The sequence below is a fragment of the Sinocyclocheilus rhinocerous genome, unplaced genomic scaffold, assembly GCF_001515625.1.
Source record: "Sinocyclocheilus rhinocerous isolate Xijiao unplaced genomic scaffold, SAMN03320098_v1.1 scaffold829, whole genome shotgun sequence".
Lineage (NCBI taxonomy): Eukaryota > Metazoa > Chordata > Actinopteri > Cypriniformes > Cyprinidae > Sinocyclocheilus > Sinocyclocheilus rhinocerous.
The window spans coordinates 303,751-323,858 of NW_015635681.1; the positions used below are offsets into that span (position 1 = coordinate 303,751).

Consider the following 20,108-nt stretch of genomic DNA (forward strand, 5'->3'; position numbering starts at 1 on the left):
TGTAGATTCTGCTGTAAATTGTGTTATATTGGAGCTGCCTTGACTAAACTCCCAAATGTGCATTTCTCTGCAGTTATTTGTCAAATTACTTGTCAGCAAAACCTAAAGCTATAGCTCACCTCCTGAAGGCTTCAACCCACAGCTTAATCACTGGGTCAGCGTCATGAGAGGCAACTTGTTAACCTCACAAAATGTGACATTATATCCTGGATTTAGCCTGAGGGTGAAGGTGGCACTCTAGAGATTCGGTTACATGGAGGAAAGGCTCTCTTGAATCGATGCACACATTGATGCAAGACCCTCAAAAGACTGTATCCAGTGTGTACGGGGACGAGAGGGAATCTGACATCTATAAACAGCAAAAAGTGGATGGACATGGTAAGCTCACACCTCTGTGTCGACCACCTGCTCTTCACCGTCAATCATTCTTCTCCAGCTCAAATCATTTCTCATTAACACAACGGCAGAGAGACACACAGACCCTGAGCTACCGAGCTGCTCCTGCCTGCCAGCCCAAAAATCACTTACTGTCTGCAACGCGGAGGTGCTGCGGCGGTCCCATTAGCAGCTGCATTCTCCGGCCCTGTGTGCACTCCCCCTCCCCCTTATTTCCTCTGTCAGTCACTGTCAAATATCGGAACGCACAGTTCCCATCGGAGGTTTTCGGTAAGAGAGCCTGACGGCGTCTTGTGCACAGCAATTTTCTTTGTAATACCTCACGGGGGCGGCGTTATCTTCTCAACACTCCTGTGTCTGCAGAGAATTTTACTAACAGTACAAGCAACCACAGTACGCTGCTGTACACTGCCACACCATAAACAGAAAAAATTGAGACATACAAAGAAAGAAGCAAGGTACATATGTGAAGTTACGAAGCATAGGCTACCTCAAATCTCTGCAAATCACATTGTTCTACAAAATTCATTGCAGTCACCAAATTAAATTTGGCTCAGTCCCTAACTATTTCCCCAGGCACAGCGAGAAGCAGCATGTGCTGGCTCATAAACATGTCACGTTTTGATCTTAATTTTTGTTTTTAGTTGTGATTTAGAAGCAGCTTCTAAATCACAGCAGCAAAGTTTGTGATTTTAGTTCCTTGATTATTCTGGCTAAAAATAACAGCTGGCTTCAGAGTAGACATTCATGCCAATGATTAAATGCATTTCCTCACTAACATTGGCATTTTTATGTGTGTGTTTAATTGCGTTTGGCTCATCTGAACTCATTCAGCTATGAAGTTCATCAATCACACACCCCACCAATCCTGGAAGTATATGATATGAAATCTGCCATGTTTGCTCATGGGCACTCAGTTATAGGCAAAGTTGTTTTTGAGCCAATCACATGAGCCTAAATGTCATGTGACTAATCATTCTGGAGCAGCAAGGAAATGACATCATGACCTAGTGACTATCCTGAGCTTTTAAACCCATCAGACTGGAAAAAAATATCTTATATTTTATATTTAAAAAACACATTCATTAAAATAGTACATATTTAAAAATATATAAATATTAACTAAATATTTTAATGAAAGGAAAAAGTCTATGAGGGGTTGGTCTGACTTACAGAAGCATATGATCTTTTGTTTATAAGCTTATACTTGTTCCCAATGATATGCTGTCAGCCATTCTGTTCTTGTTGGCACTGTATCATGGCTTAGCTATATTACTTTGAAAGTAAGACCAATCGCTATCTATAGCCAACCACCTGACTGATGACTGGCACCATGGGAGGAAATGAAACACTAAGCTCATTAGACTATATATTAAGCCATCTTTCCCTCGCTCTTCCTCCTCGCCATCCCCAATTGCTTTGTGTCTGATACCACGTTGATGCTTGCTAAGGATGATAAATTCTCTATTCCACTTGAAAGATGGAGGTAATGGGGCAGGCCGAACATAGAGACAAAAAGCCTTTCAACAAGGACAAGAGAAAGACACCGAAAATGGATACAAACATCTCATTAAACAGTCCCATCACCAAAGCCGCCCGTTCTGCTCCTTTAGTCTTATCACTTACGATTAAGCGTGTCTACTGCAATACTTTCAGAAGATTATAATCTGATACGACTGATATGCATAATATTTAGCTTTTGATGTAAGCCACCATTTTTTAAGGAAAATAATGTTGGCATCCATTTTTAGCAGGTTAATGTGCTCTGTGTGTGTCAGTGTCTGTCTGGGATATCTGGAATCAATTATGTTTTATGCCTAGTCTAACCACATGCAAGCTGCCTTTGCTGTTCCTCCAGTCACCCTGTTCAACTCATTCTCCTGTTTGAATTTAAAGTCTGCCCAAAACGCAGCTGTCTTGTTTATTTTACTTCCTGGCAGTGTCACACTATGATTTATTGCATGCTCTGACCAGTTCTTCAACAGGCCACCTTTTAATGATTGTCATTAGCAGAGCTTGATCCTCGGTGGGCCGCTCCTGTGTAACTGATTTGAACTGATTGATTTAATTGGCCTTTAAAGGGGTCATATGATGCGATTTAAAATTTTCCTTTCTCTTTGGAGTGTTACAAGCTCTTGGTGCATAAAGAAGATTTGTAAAGTTGCAAAGACTAAAGTCTCAGATCCAAAGAGATATTTTTCACACATGCAGACATGGTTTTATGTTTACGCGGCGCGATGCAACGCAACGCGTAAAAAGACAGTATAAGTTATTATAATCCATAATTATGTCCCCACTGGATTCAACGAATGCCTCTTTTATAATGGGTTTTCATGTTTTTGAATCATCGCTCCGGCCTGATGCTGACAGGGCATCATCACAATATGGTAAGGGGCGTAACACTTCCGTCACACGCTTGAGGTATTCGGCCAATCACAACGCACTGGATAGCTGGCCAATCACAGCACACCTCGCTTTTTTAGACCGATGAGCTTTGTAAAAATCGACACGTTTCAGAACGGCGGGGCATAGAGGAGAAACAATAATGTACAGTATGTGGACAATAATGTGTTTTTTGAACCTTAAACCACATAAACACATTTCATTACACCAAATACACAAAATAATGTTCTTTTTAGCAGCATCATATGACCCCTTTAAAAGGATGTATTGAAATGATTGACACAGTAGAGACTCCACATTGTGTGTGTTTGTACTCCAGCGTTTCGTTATTACAGTGGTCTGCTGAGGTTTTAAATAAGAGGGCTTTGCAATGTTCAGAGCTATTTTGGTTTAAATGGTGGCTCACTCATGGCAGACGCTGTGTCTGGAGAGAAAAGGGCCTGGAGACACACTGCCTTGGCTCCTCCCTCCGGTCTGATAACCAATCTGGCAATGACCTATCCTTTCTGACACACCCTGTGATTTAAAACCATTGTAGGAGCAACATAAGCTTGCACACACATCTTGGGTTTATGTGTTTTATGAGGACTCATCATAGAAATAATGATTTTTATACTTTACAAACTGTATATTCTATCTCCTAACCATAACCTTACCCCTAAACACAACCTTCACTGAACACTTTCTGCATTTTTACAGAAAAAAAAAAAAAACCTTATGATTTATAAATTGTTTTCCTCAAGGGGCCTGAAATGTTGTCCCTGCAAAAAAAATAAAAATCAGGTTTTACTATCCTTGTGGGAACATTTGGTCCACATGGAGAATACCTTGACACCACACACCCACACACATATTCAATAGACTTCTATTGATTCTATACAAAGCTAGCTATAAATACTATAACCTGACTTTAAACTACACCCTAACCCTAACTAAAAACATTCTGTATTTTTACAAATGTGACAAATGTGTACCTAGATTTGAGCTAAATCGAACAATACCTCCCAAGACCTGCTTTTGGAGACATTCTATTTTGTAAAAACAGTATTTAAAAAAAAAAAATGTTATTCCCACATATGTAAATGTCTGCAGCTTACTCATATGCAGGATCCAAAATTAAAACTCGCCAAGTAGTGATTAGTCTATAAATTGGCTATGGCATTTAATGCAATGTAATTATTACATTTTAAAATAAATATTGGACTACTATACTATACTAACCAGATGATCAATAAAATGTGTATAGAATATGCAGTGCAATACATGATTTAAATCTGACCCCCAATTTTGTTTTTATAGGGGTTAATGGTGTAGGCATGTCAAAGAGATACAAATGGTCCATTAAAGAAAAGTATGTACTTTTTTCTAAGTAGAAAATTTACCTTCAGATGTTTAGTTACCTTTTTAATTTTGTGTAAAATGTCTCATCATTTGGCAGTTCAATCAAATACTGAGTCAAGAAAAAAAAAAGTTCCTTCATCCATCACGCTGGAAATGGAAGGTCAAGTCAAGTGCACTCGACTGAGGCAGCAAGTGAATATGCATGCCTTCCTCCTACTATACTCAAGTGTGTGAAAAAGTGTGTCGAATTCACAGTATTCATAAAACGTCTAGCAGTCATTCTTGAGACATGGGACAAAACAGGTCCAGCAAGGGTAACTGCTATTAGGTTTAAAAATAAAAATATTTTCAATTTTAAATGTCATGAGGGATAAATAATAGAATGTGCGTTCCACCAAAGTTGTATCATTTCTCATTAATGTTTACAGTTACGTTAATTAACTTACTGTCCTAATTGATGTAAGTTAAGCAGCTGCGTATGCAAAGAGTTATGTTAATATCAGATTGTTTTACGCTAGCGTTAATATTAAATGACCTGCACCTTCCATATTGTGCAGAAAGAAGAAAAAGAACAAGAACAAGGACAAGAAGAGAAAACGAGATGATGATGAAGATAAGATGGATATCGTTGGTATATATTGTCACTTTGCCCATGGAGTTATAAAATATATCATTCATAGATAAATAGATTCATTGACTAGCGCAGAATTAGTTTTTGTAAATGCTGTATGATCTGCATAATAGCTATATTGTTGTTGGTACTGCCTATTATTCATTACATGAAGTGTGTGTATTTCTGAATGTGTCTCATCAGGAGGCTGGTGGTCAGTGAAGAGTTTTGGTGAGATCACAGGAACAGTGGCCATTGAGATGCACAAAAACTCCTACATTCATGCAATGGATACTGGACTCTTCACTGTAGGAGCTCCACATAAAGGTGCTGATTTTATTTACCTCACTAAACTCCTGAAATTTGCGGCTGCAGGCAGCTCAGTTTATGTTGTTAAAACAAATTTCACAAATTAACATTCAAAATCAGTTAAAAACATGTATACATCATATTTCTTAACTCTTAAGAGTGCTCACTTCAGTGTTTTAAACTCATGTTTCCTTAAAAAGTTATAGGCTAGTTGTGCAAGTTAGTAGTGAGTTTAAGTGTCCACGGTCAAAAAAATCTGTATCTGGAGGCCTTTTATGGCATCAGAAACACCTTTGATAAACATGTATCTCTATTCTTTCCTCTACAAAGTAACTGTACTGTATTTTAATGTACTAATTGTTTTGATGTAATGCAGTGACGTTAGCCAATCATAGGTGGCTGTTTACTGGTGAGCCTTAAAAGAGACGCAGCATTAAAATGGAGCATTTCAGACAAAGGGTCAAAATGAGGAAAGATTTTAGTTGTTGAGAATATATGATTATGAAAAATAACTATTGCTAACATTATAAGTGGACCTCAAGGAACATATTTAAATAATAAAAATAAATAAATGTAAAAATTGTTACTTGAGCAGAGGTAAAGAGGTACAAAAATTATTGCCTGTGTAGGATGGCCTTAGAATATTGAATTTCACAGTAGTGGGCCTTGAAGTTACAAAGGTTGTGGGCGGCCCATGATCAAGTGCATTTATATAGTGGTGAGATTTAAAATGATTTGAAAACTAGAATCTTAATTGGAAATATAATGTTTTATTTTAAAGGCCCATGTTTTAAAATGCATTTTACAAGCTCCCTTTGCATTATTTTCAGGCAACAGGCAAATCTTTCTCTGCAATTATACTGCATTGTATTTTTTTCAGCCATGCCATGCAGCTTTTATATTGCCTTTTAAATTGAAAAGGTCCCTCTAATAGTGCGGAACAAATAAGTCTCTCAAAAGTAGAGATGGCTAGGTGCTGGTGTTTTTCTTTTGCTCTCAGTGTGGGATTTAAAAACCTGAATAATGTTATGGATCGTCAGTCGCTATTACCGTAGCCGTTCATGCAAAGCACAGAGCAATTTCATAGTCCAATCACCAGAAGGAGTTGTTTACGATTGTTTTTCTTTCCAGCCTTATTTTCTGCTTCACACTGACCGCTGGTTGTAAGGATCGGCCTCTGTATCACTCTGGGAGCACCATAAAATTTGTGCACGCTCTCTAAAATCAATTTAATTTAGCGGTTGAGACCTGAAATTACTAATAAGTGGACCTCAAGGAACATTATTAAATAATAAAAAAAAAAAAATGTAAAAATTGTTACTTGAGCAGAGGTAAAGAGGTACAAAAATTATTGCCTGTGTAGGATGGCCTTATAATATTGAATTTCACAGTAGTGGGCCTTGAAGTTACAAAGGTTGTGGGCGGCCCATGATCAAGTGCATTTATATAGTGGTGAGATTTAAAATGATTTGAAAACTAGAATCTTAATTGGAAATATAATGTTTTATTTTAAAGGCCCATGTTTTAAAATGCATTTTACAAGCTCCCTTTGCATTATTTTCAGGCAACAGGCAAATCTTTCTCTGCAATTATACTGCATTGTATTTTTTTCAGCCATGCCATGCAGCTTTTATATTGCCTTTTAAATTGAAAAGGTCCCTCTAATAGTGCGGAACAAATAAGTCTCTCAAAAGTAGAGATGGCTAGGTGCTGGTGTTTTTCTTTTGCTCTCAGTGTGGGATTTAAAAACCTGAATAATGTTATGGATCGTCAGTCGCTATTACCGTAGCCGTTCATGCAAAGCACAGAGCAATTTCATAGTCCAATCACCAGAAGGAGTTGTTTACGATTGTTTTTCTTTCCAGCCTTATTTTCTGCTTCACACTGACCGCTGGTTGTAAGGATCGGCCTCTGTATCACTCTGGGAGCACCATAAAATTTGTGCACGCTCTCTAAAATCAATTTAATTTAGCGGTTGAGACCTGAAATTACTAAATGAATGACTGAAACCGCTATTGACACCACTTCATGACCAATGCATCTGTATGATTACCACTCCAGGGAAAAACATGGACACACACACTGCTCTGTAACTCTTCGAGCATATCACTTGAATGCTCTTGCAGAATTCAATATCTTAAAATATTCACGAGTTCATCATGTCTACAGCAGATAGAATAGAATATCAGCGTTCAGGTTTACTCTTCCTTTTGTTCAGTCATTCATGGTTGAAGAACAAACTACTGTTAAAATACTGCAAGGCTCGTAGTTTAGCTACAAAACTTTTCTTTGTTCTCTGTATTTGATATTATTATAGCAGAATTTCCCATCGCTGTTTCATGTCCTTATATATGTTCAGCTGTGAAAATTATGATGACATGGAAATTATTCAGTTATAAATGTGTGCCAGCTCTGACGTCTTTTGTGGTATAGAAATGGCAGTCACAGATTCGTCTCCTGTAATAGTGCAATTGTATGCAGTGAATACAGTCTACTATTAAACATTTGACGTCAAGTAAGATTTGTTTAAGAATTACATACTGAAATATATTAATGCTCTTATTCAGCAAGGATGTATTTAAGTTCATCAAAAAAGACATTAAAGACAATATTTTACAATAATTTACAGTAAATACATTTGTAAAAGATTACAAAAAGATTTATTTATTTACAAAAGATTCCTATTTTAAATAAATGCTATAGTTTTTAATTATAATAATTATAGTTAATTTAATTAAACTTTAATTCAGCTTTGCCATCACAGGAATAAATGACATTTTCACAAAATTACTCTTTTAACTGAAATGATCAAAAAACTGTAGCCTTTTTGAGCATAGGAGATGACTTTAAATAAAATAAAGGTTTTTTTTATGGTAGTGTATACAAGTTTAAAAATACATATGTTTTATGTTTGCAGATGATGAAGGCCCAGATCCTCCAGAACAGTTTACTGCCATCAGACTCTCAGACTCCAGGTAAAGATCATAACCAAAGTTGTAAATTAATTGTAATATTTCATAACTAATTAAGTTAAATTGATCATGTAACTAATTTTTCTTATCCCTTTCGCTGGTGTGTAGGATAGCACTAAAGTCAGGCTACGGGAAGTATTTTGGTATAAACTCAGACGGTGTTGTGGTTGCTCGATCAGATGCCATCGGCTCCAGGGAGCAGTGGGAACCAGTGTTTCAGGATGTGAGTGAATCTGTCAATCAAATCAATTCACCAGTCACAATGAAAATACTTCATTTTGTATAGGAAATGTGAATAACTCTGGTACATTTGGCCGAAAGTTTTGAATTCAGTTTCTACCATTTCTTCTACTTGTTTCCTGTAGGGTAAAATGGCCTTGCTTGCTGCAAACAGTTGTTTCATCTCGTACAGTGAGAGTGGAGACATAGTGGCCAAAAACAAGACAGCTGGAGAGGAGGAGATAATCAAGGTGAATCTCTCTAAACTCGCAGTCCACACCAAGATGAATTGCTTAAGGGGGAAGATTGTTGTTGTTGTTGTTGTCTGAAGGACAGAATGATTCACAGCTATTTTAGACATCATTATATGTAATCCTAAAGCTCACCAACGTTTTGAGAAATAATTCAGTGATTCAGATTTGGCCACTGCAGTGCATACATTGTATTTTATCTGAACACAAGACTTGCTGTCAAATTATACAGTTACAAATTAGAACTATTTTCTGGAATGAAGACTATAGACATTATTTTTCATGCTTATCTGTCCTCCACAGATCCGTTCATGCACAGAAAGAGAGGTGAAGAGAAAAGACGATATAGCAGATGAAGACAGGGGTGATGTCAAGAACTGTGAGGTCAACTATGTGTGAGTGCTTGCAGTAAAATACCGAAGCTGTGCCGTTTATTGAGCATTCAGCGAAGTAAATGTTTATGTGAATGTTTGCAATTTACATACAGGAAGAAGTTCCAGAGTTTCCAGGATCGGAAGCTGAGGGTGAATGAGGAAGACAGCAGTTTGCTGAAAACAGCCAGAACAGATGGAAAATTCCACGAGGCACTGCTAGACAGGTAAGACCTCTGACTTCAGGAGGAAAACCTCAAACTGTGCTCATACTGAATAATAAATGACTGTAGCCTAACTAACTAATCACCCTTAGATGGATGAAAAGGTGTTAGAGTATGTAGATATGCTCTATTGGATGATTTATCATACAAGGTGGTGTTTGAAACATTGTGAATATGCAAATATTTCAACATTTACAGTGTGAGACCAAATTTACCAAATTTTCTGTGAAACTGCTTCGTAACGATGTGTATCTTGAAAAGCGCTATACAAATAAACATGAATTGAATTGAATTATCATGTTTATAAGAAATCATTCTTTTTTTTGTAGGAGAGCCAAGATGAAGGCTGACAGATACTGCAAGTGAATCCAGAAGTGTTTTTTTTTTCTTCTTCATCGATTAAATTTTACATTGGCATGGAATCACTGCCATTTTTTTTTTATAATAAACCTAGTCACTTTTCACAAGAAAATGTTTTGTTTTGTTGTTGTTTTTAGATAGCCTATAAGTTATATTGTTATTAGATATGTCTAACAGACATTTCTTGTTGGATGACGGACCATCACCTTCAACTCAACCTGGCTAAGACAGAACTGCTTGTGGTTTCAACAAACCCATCACTTTATCAAAATTTCACCATCCAGTTAGGCTCATCAACCATAACTCCTTCTAAGTAGTCTGTTAAATGACAGTCATTTCTTTAATATTGGATTGTAAATTTGATGAACTCCCCATATTAAATGGATTGTAAAACTCAAATCTCAGTTGTTTAATCAATTTCTTTATTATAAGCCACTTTTCATGGTACATACAAAGAAAAGAATGAATAACTTGTGGAAAAATGTGGTTGTCCTTAATGTTTCTGACTGAAATCATTTAGTGTTGATGTGGTGTGATTTTTGTAGGATTTGATATTTAAATGAAAATATTGTTAATGTTAAGCCACATTTGAAGACCTAATGGATATTTAATAATGAACATTCATTATTGCAGTTAATAACTCTGAATATTGATTTTGAAATTATTATTGTAGTCTTAAGATAGTTAAATGTAACATCTTAGTTAAACAGACTTTTTTTGTAACTAATTTTCAAAATGAATAAGCACTCCAAGATTACATTTAAACAAGCGTGCATATTTGGGCACTTTGTGTAATTTAAGTGTACTTAATAGCTCTTGAATAGTGACAGTATTAAAACTGCTCAGTCATTGGAGAGCTGTTTAACCTTCATCTCAGCTCTACTAAACTATATCCTTGTTGTTGCACTTCCTTCTACAGCCGATAGATGGCGCAATACATTCGCCTATTTGTTTAACAGTGGATTTTACCGATCCTGTTTGTATCGATAGAGATAAAACGGCGTTGTTATTCTGCGGTTATTATTTCTCCTTACAAGGCTTTTTTTTTTTTTTTTTTTTTTAATAGGTGATGTAGGACCGACTTATGCTACAGCTTATTCAAACAAAACAGGGACAAACCCAAAGACAGAATGTGAAGTCATCTTTTATTTAGTAACTCATTGTTTAGGAAACTCCCCCAGTGTCTCGAACCGTCACGAGAATCATCGGCACTTCCGCGTTCACAGACTCTTCTGAGGAGCACTGCACTTGTCTCATCATGATCACCAAATTATACTTTTGCTGTTTTATTCTCTCTTTTATGTTTATGTGTTCGTCTTCGCAATATGTACCACCGGTAAGTGACAAACTAAAGTTGTCATTGATATTTATGAAAACAAATGTTTGTTTACGGCAATCCTCATATCGACTCATATCAGATATATAACTTAGAATAATAGCAGGGCTTAGTTTGTCTGCAAGGGCTTTTTGTGTTTATACGCCATTACTATGTTTTGTAACCTTAATTAGCAGAGCTGTTAGCATAGAGAAAATTTGCGAAGTAAACACCACAAGTTCAGTTTACTGTAAATATGTGGTAAATGACTAATGTTCATATTTCAGTACACAGAAGAGTGCAGAAGTGGCATGTATCCTCCAAACGGCCCAACGTGAGTATGACAACTGAAATTATGGATTATACAACCTGTAAAAACTGCTGTCAGAGACCAAAATTTAAATCAGTGCAAGTATACAATTACATGTACAACAGGTGTATATGAAAATACAAACGGTAACACGGATATATACAATTAATTTTAAACATTTCCAAAAGTTTTTATTTTGACAGCTTATTGTCTTTGATGTCAATAAGAAAAAAATGTATCCTTTAGTTTTAAAGAAGTGAAACAAAGTCACGAGTTTTGTTACAACAGGGTGGATATGTATCCTTGTTATGCAAACACAAAATATGAAACATCAATATAACAATTATATTACAACTTAAATCCTGATTTTCTCTTAATATGAACGATTTAAAATGTAATTACGAGTTTGTAATTCTCATTGAAGAGAGAGAATAAGAAAATCTGTATAATCTCTGTATCTTTTAGATTTAAAGGCGATGTGGCCTGGTATACTGTTAATCTGGATTTACCACCAAGCAAAAGATGGACAGATATCATTACAGACAAAAAAAATGATGTGAGTTCATACATCACTGTTTCAGTGCTCTATCTATGAATGCACTTACAGCAAAACGTACAGTTTTTGGCATGTCATTTGATTATTAGTTGCCTTAGATTTTAGATCTTATCTCTTTTAATTGATGTGTTGGTGAACTTTGTTGTGAACTTTAAACCAAAATTTAACTGAAAACCTTGAAGTCTACAGTACAAACCTAAAACCAGATGATCTGAGAAGGGCTGATGTGTTCCCATTGCTCAAGAGCTCATGTGCTTTGCCTTTAGATGGTGAGCATGATTCAGGCTATCAGAGATCTAGCAGATGCATTTGTTCCCAGTGGAAAGCTTATTGATCTAGTAGACAAGGACTTGGTGAGTTATTAAGGAATCTCATCTGTCTAACATATCACTTTGTATGATGTTTAATCATGATTGACTTAAAGGGATAGTTCACCCAAAAATGAAAATTTGATGTTTATCTGCTTACCCCCAGGGCATCAAAGATGTAGGTGACTTTGTTTCTTCAGTAGAACACAAACAAAGATTTTTAACTCAAACCGTTGCAGTCTGTCAGTCATATAATGGCAGTCTATGGGCTCCACGGCTTTGAGAGTCAAAAAACATACACAGACAAAACTAAATTAAACCCTGTGGCTCGTGACGATACATTGAGGTCTTAAGACACGAAACGATCGGTTTGTGCCAGAAACCGAAAAGTATTTATATCATTTTTTACCTCTGATCCACCGCAATGTCTGAGCGCGTTCACAACATCCAGCAGTGACGCGTGTACGTGCTCTGGTATAGTAGACGTAGATATATATAAGTAGATGCCTCATTAGTGACTGTTTCTATGGGCTGCGATACGTTCCAAAATGGCAGACGCGTCAACGTATCTGGAGCAGTCGAATAGGGCATCTATTCATATCTATGATAGTAGACGCATGTGCGGAAGCGATCTGTCGCGCAGTATCCCTTTAAGTAAACAATAATCTTAAACCTCATATCAGACATATACAGTAGCTGTCACTGATCATTGACTACAATAATAATTTGAGAAGTAAGAACAGTGTTTGCTAAAAGGACTATAATGTGTTTGTCCCCAGCCCTTGATGGTGGATACCCTGCCGTACCCGTTCAATGAGGAGATCAGAGGAATAGCATCAGTGTCTGGTGTTCCTTTGGGTATGAAATGCATCAAAACCATACTATTATGCCTAACGCTGTTAAATAAAATCTATATTTAAATCACAATTACTTGTTCTCAGGTGAGGTGGTGCTCTTCAATGTATTTTATGAGGTGTTCACCGTATGCACTTCTCTGGTTGCAGAGGATGTCAATGGTGAGTATATCGTCTATAGATAACATTATTTTCATTTTTTTTAATAATATTTAATAAATTGAATCTGTGTTATAAAATATAAAATACACATTATATGACATACAGTACCAGTCAAAAGTTTGGGGTCAGTAAGATTTTATATTTTTTAGAAATGAGTTCTTTTATTTAGTAAGGATGCATTAAATTGATCAATAGTGACAGTAAAAACTTTTATAATGCTAAAAAAAATTATATTTCAAATAAATGTTGTTCTTTTGAACTTTCTATTAATCAAAGAATCTTTAAAAAATGAATCACAAAAAAATAATAATAAGAAGAAACGCTTCTTAAACACCAAATCAGCATATTAGAATTATTTCTGCAGGATCATGTGACACTGAAGACTGGAGTAACGACGCCATCACAGGAACAAATTATATTTTAAAATATATTGAAAGAGAAAACGGTTATTTTGAATTGTAATAATAATTATAATTGTAATACTGTAATTTTTAAATAAATTCAGTCTTGGTGAGCACAAGAGACTTTAAAAATCTTACCAACTCTAAGCTTTTGAATGGTAGTCAAAAAAAAAAAAAAGTTTGTTTTTATAATCACAATTACTTGTTCTCAGGTGAGGTGGTGCTCTTCAATGTATTTTATGAGGTGTTCACCGTATGCACTTCTCTGGTTGCAGAGGATGTCAATGGTGAGTATATCGTCTATAGATAACATTATTTTCATTTTTTTTAATAATATTTAATAAATTGAATCTGTGTTATAAAATATAAAATACACATTATATGACATACAGTACCAGTCAAAAGTTTGGGGTCAGTAAGATTTTATATTTTTTAGAAATGAGTTCTTTTATTTAGTAAGGATGCATTAAATTGATCAATAGTGACAGTAAAAACTTTTATAATGCTAAAAAAAATTATATTTCAAATAAATGTTGTTCTTTTGAACTTTCTATTAATCAAAGAATCTTTAAAAAATGAATCACAAAAAAATAATAATAAGAAGAAACGCTTCTTAAACACCAAATCAGCATATTAGAATTATTTCTGCAGGATCATGTGACACTGAAGACTGGAGTAACGACTGCTGAAAATTCAGCTTCGCCATCACAGGAACAAATTATATTTTAAAATATATTGAAAGAGAAAACGGTTATTTTGAATTGTAATAATAATTATAAAAACATTTAAAGAGAAAACAGTTATTTTGAATTGTAATAATAATTATAATTGTAATACTGTAATTTTTAAATAAATTCAGTCTTGGTGAGCACAAGAGACTTTAAAAATCTTACCAACTCTAAGCTTTTGAATGGTAGTCAAAAAAAAAAAAAAGTTTGTTTTTATTATAGGCAATCTCATCCATGCAAGGAACCTGGACTTTGGACTTTTCATGGGGTGAGATTAGTGCATTGTTGTTAACCCACTTCCTCAATTATTGAGAATGTTTTGATTGAATGTTAGAAGATGTCATATTGTTCTGTGGTCTCTTCTGCTTACAGTTGGGATTTGAAGAACAGGTCATGGATCATCACAGAGAAGCTGAAGCCACTGGTTGTCAACATTGACTTCAGACGCAACAACCAGACCGTCTTTAAATCCACTAATTTTGCAGGATACGTGGGCATGCTGACCGGTATTCATCCGGTAAGGACAGAGCTCACATCAGTATGAGCGACCTGAGTTCATTAGATTTGAATCCAGAATGAATTATAAAACAAGATTCACAATGCCCTTTTGTCTCTCACATTGTTTTTAGTTTGACTTCTGCAATTTAACAGGAAAGAGAATTGTGAAAGCATGGATTGTTGGTCAGTAATCACATTGCTTCTGTTTCTCACTGTGTCTCTGTCTTTTGTTGTTCTTTGTAGCACTCCTTCACCCTCACTATGAATGAACGATTCAGTCTGGACGGAGGCTACATCGGTAAGCCTTTGCCTGGTATTTGCTGAGTCATATAAGGAATTGGCAAAAATATGTTGACGCTTTGAATCTTGAGGATTTGCAGGTTTTACAAATACTTATTTCATTTGGTTAGATCTTATCTTTTTTGTTCGAATGTTTTATTGTGAATTATAGGGATTCTGGAGTGGATCTTGGGGAAGAGAGACGGCATGTGGATGAGTTTTCTGACTCGTTCTGTGCTGGAGAATGCAACTAGGTTGGCTATAGATAAATATATTAATATATATTTTTGCATTATAGTGCTTTATAAATGTATTTTAATGAATTATAATACACAATCTAATGCATTATGCTTTCATAAGTAATTATAACCACATATATATGTATTATAATACTTTACTTTTTATTAAAGAGTGTAAGGCATTACTCTGCATTTACAATCACTTTATAGTTTAATATAAGCATCAAGTATAGTGTTACTTATAGTCAAAAGTTTGGAATAATTATGATTTTTTACAAATATTTTTAAAAGAAAACATCTCTTCTGCTCACCAGGGTTGCGTTTATTTGATATAAAAAAAATACAGGAAAACAATAATATTGTGAAATATTGTATTACAGGTTCTACAAAAATGTTAAGCAGCAAAAATGGTTTTCAATGCTAATAATAAGTTATAATAATTCTGCACCAAAATTAGCATATTAGAATGATTTCTGAATGATCACTGAAGACTGAAGTAATGGCTGCTAGAAATTCAGACATCACATGAATAATTTTAAAATATATTAAGATAGAAAATAGTTCTTTTAAATTGTTATCATTTCACAATGTTACTGTTTTTCAAATAAATGCAGCCTTGGTGAGAACGACATCTTTAAAAAAAAATGTGGTCACACTTTATTTTAAGGTCCTATTTTCACTATTAACTAACTATTAAGTACAACTTTTGTCTCAATATACTCCTGATTTGCTGCGTATTAATAGTAAGGGTAGGATTTAGGGACCTAAACCTGGTAATGCAGAATAAGGGATTAATATGTGCTTTTTAAGTACCAATAAATAGTCAGTTCGCTAGTAATATTCATGCTTGGTCCTTAAAGTGTTGTCAAAATCTTAATTATTCCTAACTTTTGACAAGACAGTATATATTAAGTAATTTTTTTATTTGTATTTTTTGAAACATTAAATATTGAAATACAAACCAAAAGAATCAGATGGATGTTTCTTGGGTTCATAAAGATGATGATTATTTGGATATCGTCTTCTTTTAGCTATGAAAGTGCCAAGGCTCTGTTGTCTGACACGAAGCTGCTGGCTCCAGCGTACTTCATCCTCGGAGGAAACCAGCCGGGTCAAGCCTGCATTATCACCAGATCCAGAACACACAGCATCAATCCACTGGAGTGAGTGAGCGTTGCTTTTCTTTACACATACAGTTAAAAGAGCGTGTGTAAGTTTGAGGTTGTCAGGATTACAGTTTACACTTTCTGTGTATTTTAGGCTGGATGTGAAGAATGGCAGGTGGTATGTGTTGGAGACTAACTATGACCACTGGAAAGAGCCTCTGTTTCTGGACGACCGCAGAACTCCTGCTATGAAATGCATGAATCAGACCACGCAAGCTGTGAGTTTTGACACCGCAAACATAGACCTAAACTGTTATTAAAAATCTAACTAGATTTATTTTTTTTTATCCTTACAGGATATCTCCATAAAGACAGTCTATGATGTCCTGTCCACCAAGCCAGTGTTAAATAAAGTAGGTCCATCATCTTTTACTGTTAGTGTTTTATATTTCATTTTATGGCTTGTTTGTTAACACTTCCCTTTATTGTGCTGTACAGTTGACCACATACACTACTCTTATGGAGGTGTCGAAGGGAACACTGGAGTCTTACATCCGTGACTGTCCTAACCCCTGCATGCCGTGGTGAGGGACTTCATCTGGACAGGCTGCATTGCTGGGACATACTTCTGTACGTTTAGGCATCAGGCAAAGAAGAATCTAATTCATATTTTAGCTCCATTAAAAATCAGTAGTTTTACATGCTAAAAGGTTTATGTCTGCTTTTGTGGACATAATTGGTTTTAATCAAGCTTAACCTGTCAAACAGGTACAGTAGGGCAGCCTACTTAACACTTGTCTAAAGATGCATGTTATGGAAACAAAAAATAATTGCATGACCGATTGTACAATTTCTTTCAAATTTTTGTGAATGTAATTGACATTTTTGTATATCATTTTTTTGTAACTACATATTAACATACAGAAATATGCACAGTGGAACAACTTGATAATCAACACTACTGGTGCCTCATAACTTTATTTAACCTCATCAGCGCTGTTAACTAACAAATGCATGAAGGAAAATGATCAAACCGAAAGAAATGAATGTACATAAAGCAATAAACAAATTTGCACAAATAACATCAATAAATCATGGAGATACAATACTTGTGGAAATCAGTCAACATTTTGCAAAATAAACACTTACCAAAGCAGGTTTTGTGCAAATGGGATAAAGAGAGCAATCACTGCATGAAGTGGTAAAAATCAATGTTTTATTTTAATAATCTAAACATTGGAGAATTACATGAGATGAAATGGGGTGAGAACCCAAGCATTGGCCAACATGCCTTAAAAAAGGTAAAAATTAAAAGCAAGAGAAAACATTTAAAAGAGTGCAATAAGAAAGGACAGGATAATGTACCAGTGCTAATATGCGATTCTGCTCTATCCATTACACATTTCATTATGTATTCTGGGTCAAGTCAAATACATTTAAATAGGGATTTTGTTTAGTTTTTTTCAAAATGTGCTTAAGTTTTGTCCTGAATCAGAAAAAAAAAAAACATCTATTGTCCTTTATGTATTGCATTGGCAAATAATCATAGCGGTCTGGGAAGGAATCCTAGAAAGAAATGCAAACACAAAAGCCAAACCATGCTAAACATAGGAACACAAAAATGATTTGCATCTCTTAAACCGAAGCATTTGAAGGAGCTTTTACTGAGAGTTCTGGCTGAACAAAGAAACACAGAAAAAGTACTTGCAGGCTTAAAGACAGAGCCCCTTCAAAACATCTCTCCTACATTCTTCATAAAACAATCCAAATAAAACGATTACAAGTGTAGAGAGACTTCTTTAACGTCTCTTGAACTGTTAGATCACACATGCTGACAGGCTAATTCACCAAGACTTAGCTTAGCTGTTGTTTCCAAGGAATCTTAAGGTATTAAGCTCATTATACAGTAATGTTGCATGAATGATGATTTGCAGTGTAAGATGGATCAAAATACCATTCTCATGCACTCTGAGCTCCAATGGTTTCTGGAAAACAGATATGATTTACATTATGAGTGAAACATTTCTTCATCCATCACAGGGATATCTGCTGATAAGCAAATCATAGTAATATCAATATCCAATGCATATGGTTTGAGTGACATTTAATAGTTACCAGGCTCTTTGAGTGCTTGAGCATTTCCCACCAATCCTGTAATCTCTTCTTTATTTCCATTCAGAATTTCAGCTGTTAAGTTATTATTCTGCTGCTCTTCTGAGATCCTCTTACAAAGCTCTTCCTGTACAAATTACAAGCAAAGGAAATGTTTAAAACCAGCACTCTTTGGAGATTTCTTATGCACTTTAGAAAATAGGGACATGTAAAACACGGCTACTACACTGCAGGTGACTGACATTCAACAAAAAAAATAGGTTAACTTTTTCCATGAATTTTACTGGTCAAGCTTACTATCGTGCCCCATCCCTATTAGAGAGCGATCACTCAAGCTCTTACCTCACAAAGAACAGACATTTGAAGAGGAAGATCCTCAACCTTCACAAAATCTTCCTCATCTGATCTCTGGCTGGTATTTCCAGATCCCGCCTCCTTTATTATAAAAAGTTAAACAAAAAAGGAATATAATACATGTTTTAAAACCATTCTAAATGAACAAATAAAAGATGTTTGCTGAGAAGAATGAGACATACATCAGTGTTGATCATGACTGGAGACTCTGTGTCAGGACTGGCTGTATCTGAGCTCTGTGGAGTTTCCTGGGCTGGAGAAACAGTACAGTCCTCCTCCTCCTCCTCCCGTCTTTCATCTACCGAACCAGTTTTTGCCTCCTCTCTGCCCTCCTCTGGAGGCTGAAACATGTCTTTGGACTCAGATTTAATGTTTTTCACTGTTTGAAAAAGGGAGACAAAATTCAATGAGTGGAGTGTAAATACCCCAATAAATCTCAATTATGTTAATGGTATAAGAAGGCATACATTGGCTGCTTTCTGAGTTTTCTAAGTCTGATTTGGTTTCCTGGGGGGCTTCGTTTCGTAAGGCAGAGCCCTGAAACAACACGACAGGTCATTATTAGTGTGTTTGTCATTTGTCTGAGCTGAATCAGATTACTGGCTCTCTCGTGTAAATGCCAACACACCTGGCTGTGTTCACTAGTGTTGTCCATGCTGGCTTGTAATGACGTTTGCACCTCAACAGGTCCAGCCTCAAACTCCTCCATCTCCTCCACTTCATTTTCATCTTCTCCACTGCCGTAGTTGCATAGAGCCTGTGTCTCTGCTTTAGACAGGCCTAAAGCAAAAAAGACAATACACACAACACACAAGTCAAACAGATTCTTATCAAAGTCAAATATTATTACAGAACAGTCTCAACCTGTAGGCGATAAGATGGACAACCTCCAGCAAACACTCTAGGTACTGTAGAAAAGTAAGCATACAATGTACCCTAGATGGCGTTTCCATAACGCAAATTTAAAGGAATAACATTATGTAATCACTTAAAATATTAACATTATAGTTCAACATAACATTTTTATAGGGATGCTCCGATCAGGATTTTTGCAGCCGATACTGAGTACCGATTTCTTGTCATGGTGATCGGCCGATACCAATGCCGATTCTGATGCTTCAAGCTTTATATAGACGGTTTCATCGGGTGCATGCACCAAGAAGGGTATAACTGCAGCCTGGAGATCTGGCCCGAAGTTAAAGGGGTCATATGATGCGATTTCAAGTTTTCCTTTCTCTTTGGAGTGTTACAAGCTGATTGTGCATAGATAAGATCCTTGAAGTTGCAAAGACTAAAGTCTCAAAACCAAAGAGATATTCTTTATCAAAGTTAAGACTCTGCCACGCCCCCCTAAAACGGCTCATTCTAACACGCCCCCACATATCTACCCCACTATGTGGAAATATTTGCATAATGCACCCAAATGTGCA

The 20,108-nt window shown here is 35.7% G+C and overlaps 3 protein-coding genes across 3 annotated transcripts in view; 2 read left to right on the top strand and 1 right to left on the bottom strand.

Moving 5' to 3' along the window:
• The first annotated feature begins 290 nt into the window (after positions 1 to 290).
• Positions 291 to 9,686, top strand: LOC107747397 (protein FRG1-like). The gene is made up of 10 exons (XM_016561867.1): positions 291 to 378; positions 4,099 to 4,150; positions 4,698 to 4,771; positions 4,955 to 5,077; positions 7,977 to 8,034; positions 8,140 to 8,254; positions 8,397 to 8,501; positions 8,805 to 8,896; positions 8,989 to 9,099; positions 9,426 to 9,686. Exons 1-10 carry the CDS (start codon positions 291 to 293, stop codon positions 9,460 to 9,462), a joined length of 855 nt encoding a protein of 284 aa, XP_016417353.1. The 3' UTR covers positions 9,463 to 9,686.
• Positions 9,687 to 10,412: 726 nt separating this feature from the next.
• Positions 10,413 to 17,318, top strand: LOC107747389 (acid ceramidase-like). Its single transcript, XM_016561854.1, has 14 exons — positions 10,413 to 10,792; positions 11,059 to 11,105; positions 11,547 to 11,637; positions 11,904 to 11,990; positions 12,725 to 12,803; positions 12,887 to 12,961; positions 14,313 to 14,358; positions 14,463 to 14,607; positions 14,832 to 14,886; positions 15,040 to 15,121; positions 16,138 to 16,269; positions 16,367 to 16,490; positions 16,569 to 16,625; positions 16,711 to 17,318. Exons 1-14 carry the CDS (start codon positions 10,715 to 10,717, stop codon positions 16,798 to 16,800), a joined length of 1,188 nt encoding a protein of 395 aa, XP_016417340.1. The 5' UTR covers positions 10,413 to 10,714; the 3' UTR covers positions 16,801 to 17,318.
• The window catches only part of LOC107747390 (pericentriolar material 1 protein-like), a 40,224-nt gene continuing 37,242 nt past the window's right edge, over positions 17,127 to 20,108 (bottom strand). The window contains exons 35-40 of the mRNA XM_016561855.1: positions 19,307 to 19,458; positions 19,146 to 19,215; positions 18,861 to 19,057; positions 18,667 to 18,759; positions 18,328 to 18,451; positions 17,127 to 18,197 (exon numbers count right to left, since the gene is read on the bottom strand). Of these exons, the coding sequence (XP_016417341.1) occupies positions 18,172 to 18,197; positions 18,328 to 18,451; positions 18,667 to 18,759; positions 18,861 to 19,057; positions 19,146 to 19,215; positions 19,307 to 19,458 (662 nt within the window). The 3' untranslated portion in view covers positions 17,127 to 18,171. The remainder of the gene's footprint in view (positions 18,198 to 18,327; positions 18,452 to 18,666; positions 18,760 to 18,860; positions 19,058 to 19,145; positions 19,216 to 19,306; positions 19,459 to 20,108) is intronic.

Bases quoted from the DNA above. Each gene is read 5' to 3' on its own strand.
- LOC107747397 (XM_016561867.1), top strand. From the start codon at position 291: ATGCAAGACCCTCAAAAGACTGTATCCAGTGTGTACGGGGACGAGAGG. The intron at 8,502-8,804 runs GTGAATCTCTCT...TGTCCTCCACAG, and splicing joins GAGAGGAGGAGATAATCAAG to ATCCGTTCATGCACAGAAAG. The intron at 9,100-9,425 runs GTAAGACCTCTG...TTTTTTTTGTAG, and splicing joins CACGAGGCACTGCTAGACAG to GAGAGCCAAGATGAAGGCTG.
- LOC107747389 (XM_016561854.1), top strand. From the start codon at position 10,715: ATGATCACCAAATTATACTTTTGCTGTTTTATTCTCTCTTTTATGTTT. The intron at 11,638-11,903 runs GTGAGTTCATAC...CTTTGCCTTTAG, and splicing joins TTACAGACAAAAAAAATGAT to ATGGTGAGCATGATTCAGGC. The intron at 15,122-16,137 runs GTTGGCTATAGA...GTCTTCTTTTAG, and splicing joins GTGCTGGAGAATGCAACTAG to CTATGAAAGTGCCAAGGCTC.